Raw genomic sequence first — 18,523 nt, forward strand, 5'->3', positions numbered from 1 at the left:
AACTCATCTCATGGCCTGGGGTGCAGATCCAGTGAGCCAACAAATAGGATATTAACATATACAGTCCAAAGAAAACACTGGCCCCTTTTGGGTACTGACCCGAACTTTGGTAATATAGGACAGAAACTTCCTTTGCCAAGTATATGGAAGGGTCCAAATTTAAAAGATCCAGGTCCAATATGATACAGGACCAATATGTCTGTTAGAGAAAGGCAAATGGCAAATTGGCTGACAGACAAAAAGGACTGTTTCCAATGCCTAGGAAGTACAACATGTAGATCCCTGATCTTAGGACACATTCACACAGCGGTAAAAGAATTAGTTTGAGATATCGTTTGACCTGTCAAATGGACCATGTGATCTATTTTTTATAGTGCCCATGTGGCTTGATGTATGTGGGTAAGATTATGTAATAAAAATATCAGTTAATTGTAATTAGCACATGTAAAGCTAGCGAAATAAAAACAGACATAGAAAAAAATGTGAAGAGAAATAAACAAATGTTTAAAATATGATTCCACTGATGTTTATATAGATTAGCATCCAAAATGTTTCTGTGCTTTCACCATGAAATAACAATTAATTCAAGTTGAAGTAATGCTGTTCTTAGTATATTATGTGCAGCTGTTTTATAATAGACCAGTGATATAATTATTTCAGAAATTCCTCCTGTGATTGTAACACTATTATGTTCCAATTATCACTAGTTGCAGAGTGTATTACTGGATGTTCATTGTATCCAATAGCTGGTGTTACCGTAATATTCTGTTGCTCTTGGTATGAACACCTGATGAAAATAGTATTTTACACTGATATCATAAATAAAATTACCCTAATACCAACATTACTAGATGATCATACGTATGGATTGAACACCTCTTATATGGTCAGACAATCCTATATATATGACAGTGAAGATTATATTACACGGCTCCTACAATTACTGTCGTCAGGGACCTGACATCCAGCGGGGTCAGTGTATCACCAGATATGGGTATTACAGTGTAAATGTAAAATGAGATGGTCTTTGGGAGATTATCTCCGTTTGACGTGTCTACTATACAACGCTCACATCTAACATGATACACATTCAAAGTATAACTGGTCTCCTGCAGACCTGCAATCACCCCGCACTGCACTAGCTTAGCGATTCCGTATACGGAGTCAATCGGTATCTTGTTTCACAGTAATAAATGATTATACAGTGGTGCACTACATCAGCGGAATTGCCGACGCGCGTTTCACTATACAAACAGCTTTGTCAAAGGCCTTTGAATGTGTATCATGTTAGATGTGAGCGTTGTTTATTAGACACATGTCAAACGGAGATAATCTCCCAAAGACCATCTCATTTTAAATTTACACTGTAATACCCATATCTGGTGATACACTGACCTCTCTGGATGTCAGGTCCCTGACGACAGTAATTGTAGGAGCCGTGTAATATAATCTTCACTGTCATATATATAGGATTATATTAAAAGGGTATGGGAAGAGAAACCATTGCACAGGAGTATAAATAATAGGTGTACTAATAACAGAAAAGGTTTGAGATAAGCAGGGGGTGCTCCCTGAAGTAATGTATAGTAGAAGCAAAAAAAGGAGAAGAAAGGAATTCATACATGAGGCATACCCCAGACAAAGAATAAGGAAAGAATTGGTGTAGGATTGCTAAATGAGTGAAATAAAACGAATACCTTTAATAAATAATTCTAAAATAGAAAACTACCACTAAACCAAAGCACAAAATATCAATTGACATATAACTACATAGCAAAACGACGAAAACAGTTATCAAAATGATTCAAAATTAGTAACACTGTAAGTCTAATTCCATAGGTGTATGGACAGAGTCTAAGGGTAGGTATTCATGTACATCAAAGCATTGATTTAATGAAAAAAGATATATATCTATTGGAATAATATCTAAGTAGTCGAATACCTTTCAAACACCCTCTGTAATATTGATCGCAGGGACCATATAACATAAATTCAATAGACTATTAATGTGCCACACCTGGCAATAAAGCTTACAGAAAATAGGATAAACATTTATTTATATATTTATATATATATATATATATATATATAGTGTTTAGAGAGGATAAATCCTCATCACTGGGCGAAAAATAAGACAAAGACTAAACATACATAACCAGACAAAATGACATATATAACATAGTTAAAAAGCTGCACACCACACTCCAAACTGGAGTGTAATAAAGAGGCGTCCCTCTATTCAATATAGGAGAGTGTATAATAATCAAACAGGATAAATATCTAAATAGATATGAAAGACAGGATAAGTGCTCTTACTGGCCAGACTCTGCTGTTCCACGTCATGAGATTCAGAGGACGAGGAATGAGTATCACTGTCTCATGGCACTCATAGAAACAGTGCAGCCTGCTTCTGCTGTTAGTGCCACAATCAATGTAGTGTCCCTGTTGCTCAAGGCAGCGCAGGGACCCACATGGCGGGCAACTAATGAGAGAGCAGGGAAAAAGATAAAGGTAGTACCTGACACAGACACTCTCCAAGGGGTGTGGGGTGAAGGGGTCCTCAGTGCGCACTGGGCTCCCCCAGCTGGTGAGCCGACGCGCGTTTCGCCAGGGGCGGGCTTTCTCAAGAAAGCTGTCTCCGTCATTGCTAGTGGCCGGATGTAAATACTGGCGGCGGTCACATGATTGGACCAGTCATATGATCGATATATAGGCAGCAGCCAATAGGAGTAAGGAAAAACCGGAGGGGGGCGGGTTGAAGTACCATACTCTTTGTGGTCATGGCAACTATACACCAAGAGCCGGATGTAAACAAAACCCACAAATGGTTGATTTAAATAAGTCATATGTTGTAAATACTTGCGGCGGTCACATAATTGGACCAGTCATAAGATTGACATATTAGCAGAAGCCAATAGGAATAAAGCAAAACCGGAGGGGGACGGGGTAAAGTACCGTCCTTATTGTAGTCATAGCAACTATACACCAAGAGCCAGATGTAAATAATACTAAAAAATGATGGTTAAACAAGTCATATAATTGATATAGACGTGGGAGCCATACATTAGATCAAAAAGGGGCAGAAAGAAGTATCGTCCTTATGGTAACTGCGAAACTGTATCACAATACATAAATAAGTCATGTAATTGACAAGAAAGTAAGAGCCATACATTAAATCAGAGGAGGCAGAATAAAATGTCATCCCCATGGTAACCACGGGAGCTATTATATCATGGTACATTGTCTATATAAATAATATAGAGACAGTCAATTTGTCAAATACAAACTATAATATAATATATAGACAATATATAGTCAGGCTGTTTGCTTGTAATTTGTCAAATTAACCACTAAAATAGAGGCAAACAAACATTATCATCTGTACAGAAGGACAGGAGCCAATGTCATAACCATGATGTCCACAAAAAACAGGGTCAAATGTATATCGCTATGTAGTGAATATTGAATACAGCTAGGAGTACCAAAATAAAACCATTGATCCATAAAACAATGGTATAAACATAATCAGACAAATGCACCTAAATGTTCTGATTCTAGATAGGTAATATATAAATATAGCAAAGAAGTCCCAAAGTTCATTATTTCGTACAGGTAATGCACAATATAGCAATACATCAAAAACGCTATATGCATTACTGATCTATAAAAGTATTGAAATGGGCAAAGAACAAAAGATATACAGAGATTAAACATATATAAGGCAAAGGACAAAAGAAAAGCGAAAAAAAAACATTCAAATTGATAACAAAGAATAAATAAGTATTCGCTGAGTGAGATAAAGATATAGCTATGAAGTGAATAAGGTGAAATAAATAAATAATTGAATCTAAATAAGTGAAACCATCGCAATTAATTTATATGGCAAATGATAAAAACTCTGCAAAATCCAGCAGGAGAATGTGATGAGTGAAAAATATAAAATATGTGAGAAATATATAATAACAATAATAGGCAAATAGCCATCATTTGTGAAATAAATGAAAGGAGTTGTGTATTACCACTGGATATAGTGTATCTATAAGGAGTAGTGATCGTCCTAAAAAAATCACAATATTAGTGAAAGTGCATAAGAATGAAAAAAAACAGAATAAAACATGGTGCAAAAAGATTAATATTGTTATTAATGAATGAGGTGAAGGTGAGTAAAAAAAAGGGGGGAAGGGGGGAAAAAAGAAAATGGGGAAGAAAACCGTCCACACAGTAATGACAAAAGTATAGTAATTAGATAAAATATGACATTACAAACAAATTCATAGAATAAATAAATATATAAAAAAATTAAAGATATTTTAATGTGATATATAAATACAGATATGAATAAAGAGGTATTAGGAGAACAGAATGTATTATTAAGTATTGAGAAAAGGGCTATAATTGATCATTTCATTCATGCCATGTGGACTAACCGTATCAAGTCTAAAAGTCCACTCACATTCCCTCTTCAAGAGTTCTTTGGTAACATCACCTAGTCTCGGACCAATTGAAATTTTCTCCAAGCCAAAGGCTTTCAGGTCTTTCCAAGCTCCATGGTGGTAAGAGGTAAAATGTCTTGCTACTGATGTAATCTTTTTCATCTTTTGTAGATCTTTGGTCACATTCTTAATGTTACCGATGTGTTCCAAGACACGCTGTTTCAAAGGTCTAGTTGTCATACCAACATACATCTTATTACATGGACATGTTAAGCAGTAAAATCTTGTTGCACAGTAATAAATGATTATACAGTGGTGCACTACATCAGCGGAATTGCCGACGCGCGTTTCACTATACAAACAGCATTGTCAAAGGCCTTTGAATGTGTATCATGTTAGATGTGAGCGTTGTTTATTAGAAACATGTCAAACGGAGATAATCTCCCAAAGACCATCTCATTTTAAATTTACACTGTAATACCCATATCTGGTGATACACTGACCTCTCTGGATGTCAGGTCCCTGACGACAGTAATTGTAGGAGCCGTGTAATATAATCTTCACTGTCATATATATAGGATTGTCTGACCATATAAGAGGTGTTCAATCTATACATATGACCATCTAGTAATGTTGGTATTAGGGTAATATTATTTATATCAGTGTAAAATACTATTTTCATCAGGTGTTCATACCAAGAGCAACAGAATATTACGGTAACACCAGCTATTTTATACAATGAACATCCAGTAATACACTCTGCAACTAAAGTGATAATTGTAACATAATAGTGTTACAATCAATGAAGGAATTTCTGAAAGAATTATATCACTGGTCTATTATAAAACAGCTGCACATAATTTACTAAGAACAGCATTACCTCAACTTGAATTAATTCATGGTGAGAGAAGAGAAACATTTTGGATGCTAATCTATATAAACATCGGCAGAATCATATTTTAAACATTTGTTTATTTCTCTTCACATTCTTTTCTATGTCTGTTTTTATTTCACTAGCTTTACATGTGCTAATTACAATTAACTGATATTTCTACTTCAGGGTCCATAGGGTATCCACAGGATACCTTGGGGTATAGGTGTGACGTCAGTCGCAGGGCACCAAAGAGTTAAGCTTTCAGCCTCCCAGGATGCACTAGGTCCCCCTCCTATACCCCGCCCCCGGGCCAAGGCACCTCAGTTTAGTTTGGTGCCCGGCCGGAGTCGGGTGCACCTGTTGGAGTGGGGGCTAGAAGAGCCCCTGAAGCTTTTTCTTCATGCAGCTGTGACTGCACATCTGGATGAACAGCATGGACAGTCAGTCCTGACGTCCATGCTGTCTTCCCTACACCCCGCCGGTACCAGAACGCCGGTACTGATCCGGGGATGCTGGTGGGCGTCTGGGGTCACAGCTAGCTGTGACCCCAGATGCTCCGGACCATGGCCGGATTCAAGGGGGACAGAGGTAAGCAGCGGGGTCCCGCGGTGGGTCAGCGCTGTTAGTGCAGGAATTGTTATTTCTCTGCATTGTATGTGACTGTGCTAGCGCTGCCTGTAACTTTTCTTCTCTAAACTGTCAGCTTTATTACTGTCCCTGGTCCTAAGTCCCCAGGCAGGGGGCTCCCTGGGGACTGGCTGCAGCGTGGAGCCAGGCGACCAACCTGCGCTTCCACTACCCCCTGGGACAGCGGACCGCAGCAGAGCGGTAGCGCTGCGGCGTCCCAGGGGTTAAATGCATGCCAGGGGAGCGCGCCTTCCCTGTCTCACAGCCGGCGCCTCCCCAGCTGCACACAGCCCTCTCTGCATGCTGCCGACTGGTCCTGTGGCAGCGCTCCTCCCCCAGGCCAGCCTCCTCTCTGCTCCTCGGCGGCCATCTTCTCCAGAACGCATGGTGAACGCTGTTGGAAGCGCTGGACGGAAGCATCGTGGTCTGGGTCCCCCCGCATACCTCTCCTCCGCTGTGGCTCAGGTCTGTGTATGCAGCGCTGTGTCCTACCAGGCCCTGTGTCTGTGTAGTTGAGTAATCAGCGCTGTTAGTGCAGGAATTGTTATTTCTCTGCATTGTATGTGACTGTGCTAGCGCTGCCTGTAACTTTTCTTCTCTAAACTGTCAGCTTTATTACTGTCCCTGTTCTTCTGCTAAAGCCCTTGCGGTGCGGTGCTGCAGGGTGGTCTCTCGCCTATTTAATACTTAATTGGTGAGAGAGGTCACATACGTGGTGCCATCATGTCTGAAAGTGATTTTCCCCTCCGGCTACAGTGTACCACGTGCAAAGTACCGTTAGCGGAGGGGGAGGGTAGCGCGGAGGGCCTTTGCCGGCAGTGTTTGTCCATGGCGCGGCCTATTACGGTTACAGCACCGGTACAGGAGCCGCCCTGGGCTTGTTTCGCTCAGGCGTTAACAGCTTTAGTGGGCCAGTTAGCTCCGCAGCCCGCGTTTACTCCGATGGGTTTGTCCCAGCAGTCTGTGGTGTCGTCACCCATGCAGGGGTTCCCACGACAATTGGTGGTACCCCACAGTCTCCTATTTCCCCGCTCCCGGGTTCTCAGGAGCCAGCGTGGGTTAACTCCCTGACGAGTTCTGTACAGCACTTGTCGGATGTGTTGCAAGGGGAGTCTGTGATGCGGCCTCATAAAAGGCCGGTGGCGTCTCTGTCCGCTCCTTATGAGGATGACGAAGGGACGTCTGATGATGGGGAGATTCTGGATCCTTACGATCAGGAACCTCTCCATACTAAGGACGCTGATGCTAAGTCCAAAGTATATATTCCTGGACTTATTCGGGCGGTCCGCACAGCCTTGGTGATTGAGGACGAAGTTCCCCCAGCGGCTAAATCTAAGTATGCCTTTTTCAAAGATGTGAAGGGCGATGCCACAGTCTTTCCTCTTTCGGGTCAGTTGGTGGACCATTTAGAGGAGGCGTGGAAACAACCTGGCAAAAGATACCAGCCGCAGAGACGCCTGGCGGTGGCTTATCCGTTCGCGGATAATTATTTTGCTAAGTGGGAATCCCCTCCACAGGTGGATTCTCACGTGACCCGTCTTGTCCGTAGTGCCACATTGCCGATGCCATCCATGTCCTCCCTTAAGGATGCTACGGACCGCAAGGTAGAAATCTGCCTGAAGTCCGCTTATTCCCTTGCAGGGGGGGCAGCACGGCCGGCTATGGCCATTTGCTGGGTTGCCAGAGCGATGGAGCGCTGGGCGGATTCATTAGAGGCTTCTTTTGAATCCGACTGTCTGGCCGAACAGGCGGAGTTGATTGGCAATCTCCGTGATTCGGCCACCTACATCAACGAGGCGGCTCTAGACATTAGTACTCTGGTGTCTAGAATTTCTTCAGCAGCGGTGGCTGCTCGTCGCACCTTGTGGCTGCGATCCTGGAAGGCGGACGCAGATTCCAAGAAAGGTCTGGAAGCGTTGCCGTTTACCGGAGAAGTTCTCTTCGGTCCGGATCTGGATAACATTGTGGCCACGCTGGCGGCAGCCAAATCTGCTTGTCTCCCGTCGGCCGCTGCTCCTTCTGGTTCGGGACCATCGTCCTTTCGGTCATCTAGGGCCCAGGGCAGGCCCAAACCACAGTCGTTTCCTCGACAGGCTGGCCCTAAGAAATCGGTCAAGCCCCGGAAGCAGGCATGGAGTACCAGACGTCCGGCCCCCAAGCCAGATGACAAGCCTGCGGCCTGACGGTCCGGGCCTCCCTTTGGGGGATCCCAGGGTGGGAGGCCGCCTGCTACAGTTCGCCCAGTGTTGGTCGACCACTACGACAGACACTTGGGTTCTGGAGGTGGTTTCCCACGGATACGCCCTCTCCTTCCGGCACAGACCCCCGGCTCGCTTCTTCACCACGGGTCTCCCATCAGACCGGAACAAGGCTACGGAGCTGCGGAAGGTATTGCACACTATGCTCCAGGCTGGAGTTATAGTGGCTGTTCCATTCTCCCAGAGGGGCCAGGGTTTCTATTCAAATCTATTTTTGGTACAGAAACCCAATGGGTCATATCGTCCGATTCTCAACCTCAAAGCACTCAACAAGTCTTTGCGGGTCCTGAAGTTTCGGATGGAGACCCTACGGTCCATCATTCTGGCGCTGGAACCTGGGGACTACTTGGTGTCATTGGACATACAAGACGCTTACCTGCATGTCCCTATTCTTTTGCGCCATCAACAGTTCCTCAGGTTTGCAATCCGCAGCAACCACTTCCAGTTTCGGGCGTTACCTTTTGGCCTGGCAACAGCACCACGTGTTTTCACCAAGGTGATGGCGGTCATGGCGGCTTCTCTGCGGCTGCAGGGAGTCCGCATGTTGCCGTATTTGGACGACCTGTTATTGGTGGCAGGATCTCCAGAGCTCCTGTTACGCCACTTGGACCTGACCATTGCACTGCTGCAACGGCACGGCTGGCTAATCAACTGGCAGAAGTCCACTCTAATCCCGTCTCGGAGGATTCTGCATCTTGGAGCCTTATTGGACTCGGGACAGCAAAGGATCTTCGTGACGGAGGACAAGATCTCTGCTTTACAGTCAAGGGTGCGCAGTTGCCTGCACAGCCGCCGGGTGTCCTTACACTCGGCGATGAGGTTACTGGGCTCCATGGTGTCGGTGTTCGACATGGTGGAATACGCCCAGTTTCACTCCAGACCTCTGCAGCACCTGATCCTGTCCAAGTGGAACGGGCTGACTCAGTCTCTGAAGTCCCAGACGATTGTGCTCACCCAGGAGGTTCGCCTGTCCCTTGCGTGGTGGTTACAGACGACCCACCTCAACAAGGGACGTCCGTTCTGGGTTCCAAATTGGGTCCTGTTGACAACGGACGCCAGTCTTCGGGGCTGGGGAGCAGTTTCGGGTCCACACTTGTTCCAGGGCAGGTGGACGCCGACAGAAGCGGAGCTTCCAATAAATATCTTGGAACTCCGTGCGGTCTTCAATGCTCTCCAGCAGGCACAGCGGTTTCTCCAGGGTCGCCCGGTGCAGGTCCAGTCGGACAACGCTACCACCGTGGCCTACATAAACAGGCAAGGAGGAACTCGCAGTCGGGCGGCTCTCGTAGAGGTCTCTCGGATCCTGGTTTGGGCGGAGCGCAATCTTCCGGCCATATCAGCGGTCTTCATCCCGGGAGTGCTAAATTGGGAGGCGGACTTTCTAAGTCGCCAGGACGTTCATCCGGGGGAATGGTCCCTGCACCCGGACGTTTTTCAACTACTGGTGGACAGGTGGGGTCTTCCAGAAATCGACCTCATGGAATCCCGGCACAACAACAAGTTGCCGGTGTACGGGTCTCGCACAAGAGACGAAGGGGCGTCTCTGGTGGATGCTCTGTCCGTCCGGTGGACGTTCCGGTTCGCATACCTGTTCCCTCCGGTCTCCCTTCTTCCACGGGTAATCCGGAAATTCAAACAGGAAGGAGGGACGCTCCTGTTGATAGCTCCCGCGTGGCCCAGACGGCACTGGTTCTCAGACCTTCAGGGTCTGTCCGTGGACAGTCCTCTGCGGTTGCCGCTACGACCGGACCTTCTGTCTCAGGGTCCTTGCCTTCACCCGGACCTGACTCGGCTGTCTTTGACGGCGTGGCTGTTGAGACGGCCATGCTGAGGTCCCGGGGGTTTTCCAGCTCTGTGGTGCGTACCATGTTACGAGCTCGGAAACCGTCTTCCGCGAGGATATACCATCGCGTGTGGCATACGTTCTTCCAGTGGTGTCGACCGAGAGGCTATGCACCGCGGGAGTTTCGTCTGTCTCGGATTCTCGCCTTCCTGCAAGCGGGACTAGATCATGGGCTTCGCCTTGCTTCTTTGAAGGTACAGGTTTCGGCCCTATCTGTCTGGTTTTCACCGTAGGATTGCTACAATCCCGGATGTGCGCACCTTTATGCAGGGTGTTCTCCGCATTCAGCCGCCCTTTGTTCCACCTGTGGCGCCTTGGGATTTGGCTGTGGTCCTGAGGGCTCTCCAAGGACCGCCGTTTGAACCACTGGGCTCAGTGGATCTTAAATGGCTAACAGCTAAGACTGTTTTCCTTCTGGCCATTGCTTCGGCCAGACGTGTTTCTGAGTTAGGGGCTCTTTCTTGTAGACCCCCTTTCTTGGTTTTTTATGGGAACAGGGCAGTGCTCCGCACTCGGCCCGAGTTTCTTCCCAAAGTTGTTTCCCAGTTTCATGTTAACGAGGAAATAGTTGTTCCGGCCTTTAACTCACCGGGTCTTTCCGTGGGTGAGGCCTCTTTGGATGTTGTGCGGGCCTTAAGGACTTATGTTGACCGCACTTCTTCGTTTAGGAAGTCGGACGCTTTGTTTGTCCTCTATGGCTTCCGTAAAAAGGGTTGGCCTGCTTCAAAGCAAACTTTGGCAGCCTGGATCCGTATGGCTATTTCTGAAGCTTATCTTCATGAAGGCCTACCGGTCCCTCCTTCTCTGAAGGCTCATTCCACTAGGTCTGTGGGTCCTTCGTGGGCAGCTCGACGTGGTGCCTCGGCAGTTCAGATCTGCAAGGCTGCTACGTGGTCTTCTGTCCATACCTTCGTGAGGTATTACAGGTTTGACACCTTCGCCTCTCAGGATGCTTCCTTCGGGCGGCGGATTCTCCTTTCTGCACAGGAGCGTCCCCACCCTTAAAGGATACTGCTTTGGGACATCCCCAAGGTATCCTGTGGATACCCTATGGACCCTGAAGTAGAAAATATGAGATATGGTAAGAACTTACCCTTGTTATCTCTATTTCTACGAAGTCCATAGGGTTCCACAGGACTCCCGCCCTGTCGCACCTGTGCTGCAGATGGGCTTTGCTCTGGTCACCGGTTTTCCGTCTCCCTCTGGTGAGAATGTGATTCTTGTATGTGTCCAGATCTTTGTTCTCTCTCTTCCTTCTCCTCCTCCGGCCTATAGCTTGGTAACTAACTGAGGTGCCTTGGCCCGGGGGCGGGGTATAGGAGGGGGACCTAGTGCATCCTGGGAGGCTGAAAGCTTAACTCTTTGGTGCCCTGCGACTGACGTCACACCTATACCCCAAGGTATCCTGTGGAACCCTATGGACTTCGTAGAAATAGAGATAACAAGGGTAAGTTCTTACCATATCTCATATTTTTTATTACATGATCTAATAAAAGTTATATTTTAATATCGAATACATTGCCAGAGTGCACCTAGCTTTAAGATTCTTTCTCCACTTTCCCCATTCCCTGGTTTAGTTCTATGCATCTATATGTAATTTTTGGTAGCACCCCTCTCTATTAGACTCTATAAATAGTATTATTCACCATTAAATTGTGATGTGTTTGATGGGAGGTAAAGCAATGAATTAAATTATCTAGATTCCATGCAGTGGAAATATCTATGGTTTTTATGTGTAGGTGGATAAGACAACCCGGACTTTTCTGAAGCGTATGACACAGCATTGTTCGTCTATTCGACTGGCTTATACCAATAATTGGGTAAACTGGTAGCTACACATTTTTTTACAGATGGGTTACCAAGTATCCGCTTTGAGATATATGATAATTGATTGGATACCACCACCTAGGAGAGGTGGCGACAGGGGTCTTATGTTGCTTAAGAAAGAGGCAAGATGGATCCATCAATTAGACACAGTAGTCCCAAAGGGATTAAATGAACAAATCCATCTGAATATTTTTTTGCAATAAAGTATGATGGACTATTGTTAATCTGTACTTGAGCCCATGGCCAATCAGTAGGATTAAAGATATAATATCTGGACTTTTTTCCAAACAATAATGTCTAGATAGATGTCTAAGAACGCCTGATAATTTTTGTATTTTTGTGAATATGTAAATGTTTTTGTCTTTGTATGTAGGGATTGTTGTTTGTCTATTACCCCCTTTTTCTTTGTAGCAGTTTGGCTAGATGATCTCTACCTAACTATAGATAGTAGTGGATACTGCATAGCTGCTCTATTGTCCCACTGATCTTTTTAAGTATATTGCTAACTAGTGCTGATTCTATTGGGTGGTTTGTGATATAGGGTTAGTCCCTTATCATATTCCCTGCTTGCATTCCATATTAATATTAACATTTTAGTTTAACTACACAACCGGATGTTTATAGATTTCTGTGCATATTATAGTTAAAGATGTTTTACTAATTAGGTGACTATTAGGCTATATCCCTAAATGAGTAAACCTGAAGTTAGCATGTCTTAAGTGTGGACTAACACCTCGGGCTTGCTTATATCTGGGTTGTAGTTCAGTGGCTACTGAAGGTAAGCGCTTGTTGCTAAGCAGTGATATGGTTGACCCCGCCCTCTAGCATAGTGTATGGTGTGACGCAGCCGGGAGTTTAGCTTGGCTTGGGTTGCCTCGGATACAGGCACTTCCGGTTTTACGGCTGGCGCTGATCGGAGGTGAACCTGACCGAGACACGGGTGTCTGACTGTAATGCTTCCCGGGAGGAGGCCGCTGCCTCTGTAGTGTACACGAGAGTCAGTTTAGGTAAAGGTTTAAGGATAAGATACCTGCTGTAAGTTTACTAGAGGTTTCTATGGTTATTACGTCACTCCCGGTGGCATGCCACGTGTAGTGGTTTTTTGTCTTAAATTCTACTAATATTTAAGGGGGATATGTGCACTAGGGTATATGCTGCTATTTTCCTTCACCACTGATGGGTCTTGTCTTGAGAAAGGTCACGTTTGGTGACCGAAACGTTGATTATAACTATACCTGATGTGTCTCCTTTGTGAGTAATAAAAGTTATTTCTAAATGAAGAAGTCCCAGGTGAGTGCTTTCAACTTTTCTTTGGAACATATATATATATATATATATATATATATATACTGTATGTGTATATATATATATATATACTGTATGTATATACAGCATATATATATATATATATATATATATACATACATATAGTATGTATATATATATAAATATATATATAATATATATATGTGTGTGTGTGAATGTATATACATACATATATATACTGTATATATATAAGCCCCACCCTCCACTTACCTGGTATGAGTGGAGAAGATGGGAAGCAGGCTCTCCTCCACTCTGTGGAACTCATCTCTGCCCTCTGACTCTCTCCTCAATGGGTGCCATATAAAAAAAATTTTCAGTTCCTCTTCCCACTCGATAAGCCACGCCTTCATTTTTCATTCTCCAGCCTCTTTGGTTTCTGAGTAGGGAAACCTGGCTCCTCATTGGTCAACAGTGGCCATCTTTTTCTAGTCTAATATGGGGGCAGCCATTTTCTTTTAGCCCCTGCTACTTGAGTCGGATCTCTCTAGTTGGGCAGCGGCTTATGTCTGCCGCAGCCTGGCGGCCCTAGAATTCTGAAATTGTACCGGCCTGGGGGGCAGATGGCACCCTCCCCCCCAGCCCAGCCTGCCCCTGGTTAGGGTGCAGAGCAGGAGGGTTAGGGTTATGGTGTGAAGGAGGGAAGGTTAGGGAGCTAACGTGTCCCCTGCTGGAATTCTCAGCATCGGGATGCCGCTGTCAGTCTTTTGACAGTCGGCATCCCGAGTGCTTGGCTCCCATCCGCAACCCCTTTTACACAGGGGAAGGTGTTTGTAGTGACATCAGCGACAAAAGACTCAGAATCAGGCCCTATTGTCTCCCTGAGTGTTTTTTTTCTCTCACTTTTGTACTTTTTGTCTTCCAGGGGATGGTCAGGTGGACTTCGAGGAGTTTGTGACGTTATTGGGACCAAAGATTACAACTTCTGGGATTCCCGATAAGTTTCGTGGAGCTGACTTTGACACTGTGTTTTGGAAGGTACTGTGAATGGGTTTTCATATATCTACACTAGAAATTTCACTAGAAATGTCTACATGCATGACAGGACACACATTATAGTGCTGAAAGATAGCTAACTTGAGTGTAAACAATCTTGTTATTACAACAAATTCTAGATGAAGTGTTCTTGGATGATTTGAACACTAGTACTACTATACTTGTCATGGCTGGATGAGGTGAAGACCGAATTTTTCTCCCCTGACAAACAGGAAAGACAGCTCTGAGGATGTTCTATGTGGGAAAAGAGCTCATATTTAATGCACCTGTGTGATACTACCCTACTACCCTATCCAGTGAGCTGGAACAGGAATGATTATTTATTACAACATAACTGGAATCAGGCAGGTCAGTGAGCAGTAGGGAACAAATACAACATGCCTCTACACCCCATTCTTACCTGGAAGCTTCATCAAAAAGAGTAACAAGGTAATCACAATTGCAATTGTACAGAGAAAGCAGAAAAGTTCTCAATAGTAAAATATTGCATGGGAGTTTTATGACTGACATGTCATTCAGACGTGGACACATTTTTCTCTGAAATAACTTGAAACTGACAAAAGTAAGTGGCCACCATCTTTTTTTATTCCATATTTAACAAAAAATCAGACATTGCATTTGATTTTTGATCCAAGAATATTTTAATTAAGAAAATAAATGAAAATGGCATGGACAAAAATGATGGGAACTAATATTTTGTTGCACAATCTTTAGAAGCAATTACTGCAATGAAGCAATTTCTGTAGCTCTCAATAAAACTTTTGCACCCGTCAGCAGGTATTTTGGCAAACTGCTCCAGCTGTCTCAGTTTCATCAGACTGCATGTTTCAGCTCTTTTCATAGATGCTCAATAGGATTCAGATCAGGGTTCATAGAAGGTCACTTCAGAATAGTCCAGTGTTTTATTCTTATTCATTTTTGGGTGCTTTTAGATGTGTGTTTTGGGTCATTATCCTGTTGGAAAACCCTTGCCTTGCGAATGAGACAGAGCTTCCTGACACTGAGCAGTATGTTTTGCTCAAAAATGCCTTGATAGTCTTGAGATTTCATTGTGCCCTGCACAGATTCAAGGCACTCCTGAAGGGGCACCTCCTCCACTGCCCTCAATATATTCACCCCACTTAGGGCTGTAACTATGTATCCGGACTAGTGTACCGTTACTGACGCCCAATACATGGCACCCCTTCCTGGCAACTAAGAAGCCACCATACACTAGTGGAGAGCTCCGTGTCAGACCATCAGCTGCCGCCCCCATCTATCTATAGCCCTGTCCCTACTCATTGGTGTTGCTGCTCCTCAGCATTTTCTTTGACAGTGTAACATGTCCGGCGCACCCCTCACTCACAACTCTCTGTCTCACGCCTCCATACAGTGTCAGCGTCTGTGATGGAGGGCACCAAGTAAGAACTTGCCTCTGGGCGTCTGGGATGAACTTACACCACTGTTGTAGTTTATTTGAAGCTTCATTTTTTGCCTGTGTCTAATATCCTTGTATACTTTTATGTGATATTTGAAGGGACTATAGCATGTTTTTTTCTTGCACCTTAAAGTACTTGCACCAAGTATTAGCAACCTGCCAAACTCCACACAGTTAGGGCCCTAGTGGAAATCAAACCCACAACCTCAGCGCTGTGAGGCAGTAATGCTAACCATTACACCATCTGTGCTGCTATCATATTGCTGTTTCCCTGAATTCAGTGTCTGTATCTTCATCATACTTGTGCAGCCAAACATTAGTTGGCATTATGGACCTGTTTCAGAGTTGCACATATTTCGGCTGCATTGAGCGCATGGAAATAAATGCGGCTCTCCATTTGTATTCAGAGTTGGCTGCATCTATGCAGTCGCAGCGCTCTAACCATCCGCTTGTGGAAGTAGCTATCATCTCTATCAGTGAGCATTTGTATGAGCCTTATCTTAGATGCAAGAGATCTGTCTTTAAAAAGACGGATCTCTGCACCCACTCACCCTTGAATAGCCCGCTATTCCACCTACAGTAGACGTACATGATAAGCCCTGTGCGCACATGCTAAAAAGTAAACTGTTCGGCAGTTGCTGTTCCTCACATTCCCAAGTGTTCAGAGAGGTTATTCAAAACTAGGCAGATCATAAATGGTGATGAGAATAAAAACTTAAAATCTCATTCATCACTGCACAAAGAAATCAGCATGAGGCTGGCAGTGAATTGTGGAAGTCAGTGTAAGATACGGGGCTCCGCTGTGTGCTATACAGGCCCAGAGCACAACTGGAGCATGTGAGTCAGCCATTACTATGTAACAATAATGTCAGGGTGCATTGGCACTGTGTCGCTCTTTGTCGGCACTATAGAAGATTAGGCACATATGTAGCAAGGGAATCTTGAAATACCGACTGAGGGGATGCTAGCTGTCAGTACACTGACAGCGGCATCCCGAAGGTTCGGATCCGACAGAGGAACAGTGGGTACTATGCCCCTGTCCTATTTACTCCCAAACCTTCCTTTTTTGAGCCTTCATACTACCCCGCACCCTAACTCTCCTGGTAAGTGCCTAAACCTAACTCTCCCCCCTTAGTGCCTCACCCTAACCCTCCCGCCTTAGAGCCTAACCTCGCCCCAGTGGTGCCCAAACGTAACTCCCCTGTGGCTGATACTTACCTTTCCCCGGTCTCCTTGCGATCGGGATGCCGGCTGCCGGGATTCCAACATCAGTGTCTCCAGTCATGTCGGGATTCCGGCGCCAGTGTTTTCTCAGTGATCGGGATTCCGGCGCCGGGATTTTGGAAGCCGGCAACTCGCTTGTAGGGATATTAACTACATCCCGAAGAAAGAGTGGCACTTTATTGTGATGCAAATAATGTTAGTGGAAGAAACAAAGTGTCAGTCCTACTGAGTGTAATGAAGGTGAAGACATACAGTTTGTTACACAGGTTTATTAGCACCAGTTCCACCATTAAAATGTTTCAGAAACTGTTGATCTTGTAATAAACTATTGGCACCCCAAACTGTTAATAATTGTGCAAAGTTTTTGTTTTAATAAAACAAGTAAATTTAAAGATTAGAGCATTTCTGCATGTGTAGCAGAGTTGAGACATTGGGCCTGATTCATTACAGATCGCAACTGCAACAACGTACGCAGATCGGCCGATGATGCATACTGCGCACGCACCGCAGTGCGCATGCATGAGTTAGTATTGAAATTGCACTGCGATCACCTATGCAGATAGGAATCCATCGCAGAGTGTGTGTTAGGCTTGCTGCGTTTGGGGCTGGTGACGGTGGAGTGGTCAGAGAAACACAGGCGTGCCTGTCCGTTTGAACGCCGTTGCATGGGCGTGCATATATTAGCCACTGCAACGGCATACATAGCTCGAGTACTTACTGTGTGCAATGAGGTTAGCAATTTATGAGTAATGTCTGATCTGTTGTAATTGTGCGTGAGGGGCCGATGTATTATGGATGTGACATAGTGGTAGTGGGCGTCTATGCTGGCTATGAGACGGCATTGCGATAGCATTCATTAGCGTATTTTCGCTGTGGGTCTGCGTGCGTAATGGCAACTGCAATGGCAATAGCGATCCCTAATGAATCAGGAACACTGTCAATTTGGAGTGGGTCTATCAGATACAAGAGACAGGCTGGTGTATAGTATGCTATCAGATACAAGAGACAGGCTGGTGTATAGTATGCTATCAGATACAAGAGACAGGCTGGTGTATAGTATGCTATCAGATACAAGAGACAGGCTGGTGTATAGTATGCTATCAGATACAAGAGACAGGCTGGTGTATAGTATGCTATCAGATACAAGAGACAGGCTGGTGTATAGTATGTTCAGTGATCAAAAATTATTGTTATCTAAACCAGAGTTAACATTGGCACAATACAATAAAAAGAGGCTTGAATATATGACACACATTTAAAATAGAGATTGTAGTATTTTCTCTGCGGGTAGACCTCTCATGACGCCAGCCACTACTGGTTTAAAGATTAAGAATGCAGGAATTGTCATAAAAAGGGACATAGTGAAAGAGTATGCAGTTCAGTAATGCTATATAATAAAGTAAGTAAACAGCACACTCACCAAGAACTACATAAATCTCATAAGTACACAAGGTGACAAAAAATGAGCCTGACTCAAATGACACATAAGAAATGAAAATAGTTTTATCCTGTCTTGAATTGCACAGTATGATGGCAGCAGGCAGCCAAGTAATGTAGATCTGCCTTCAAATTACAGGAATTTAGTTGAAAAAGTAAATGGACACAGGACCTGCCCTTTCAACAGAAGATGAGAAAATATTTGCAGAAATTCCATTTAAAAAAAACCTCTGCATTCTTGAAGACATGGTACTGTAGAAAAAA

General features: G+C 44.6%; 1 protein-coding gene across 1 annotated transcript in view; it reads left to right on the forward strand.

Annotated features, from left to right (window-relative positions):
• Nucleotides 1-18,523, forward strand: part of CABP7 (calcium binding protein 7) — a 165,016-nt gene that overhangs the window by 105,147 nt on the left and 41,346 nt on the right. Inside the window, exon 3 of the mRNA XM_088443534.1 lies at nt 14,051-14,163. Coding sequence (XP_088299660.1) covers nt 14,051-14,163 — 113 coding nt within the window. The remainder of the gene's footprint in view (nt 1-14,050; nt 14,164-18,523) is intronic.

The sequence above is a fragment of the Taudactylus pleione genome, unplaced genomic scaffold, assembly GCF_031769625.1.
Source record: "Taudactylus pleione unplaced genomic scaffold, aTauple2 ptg000330l, whole genome shotgun sequence".
NCBI lineage: Eukaryota > Metazoa > Chordata > Amphibia > Anura > Myobatrachidae > Taudactylus > Taudactylus pleione.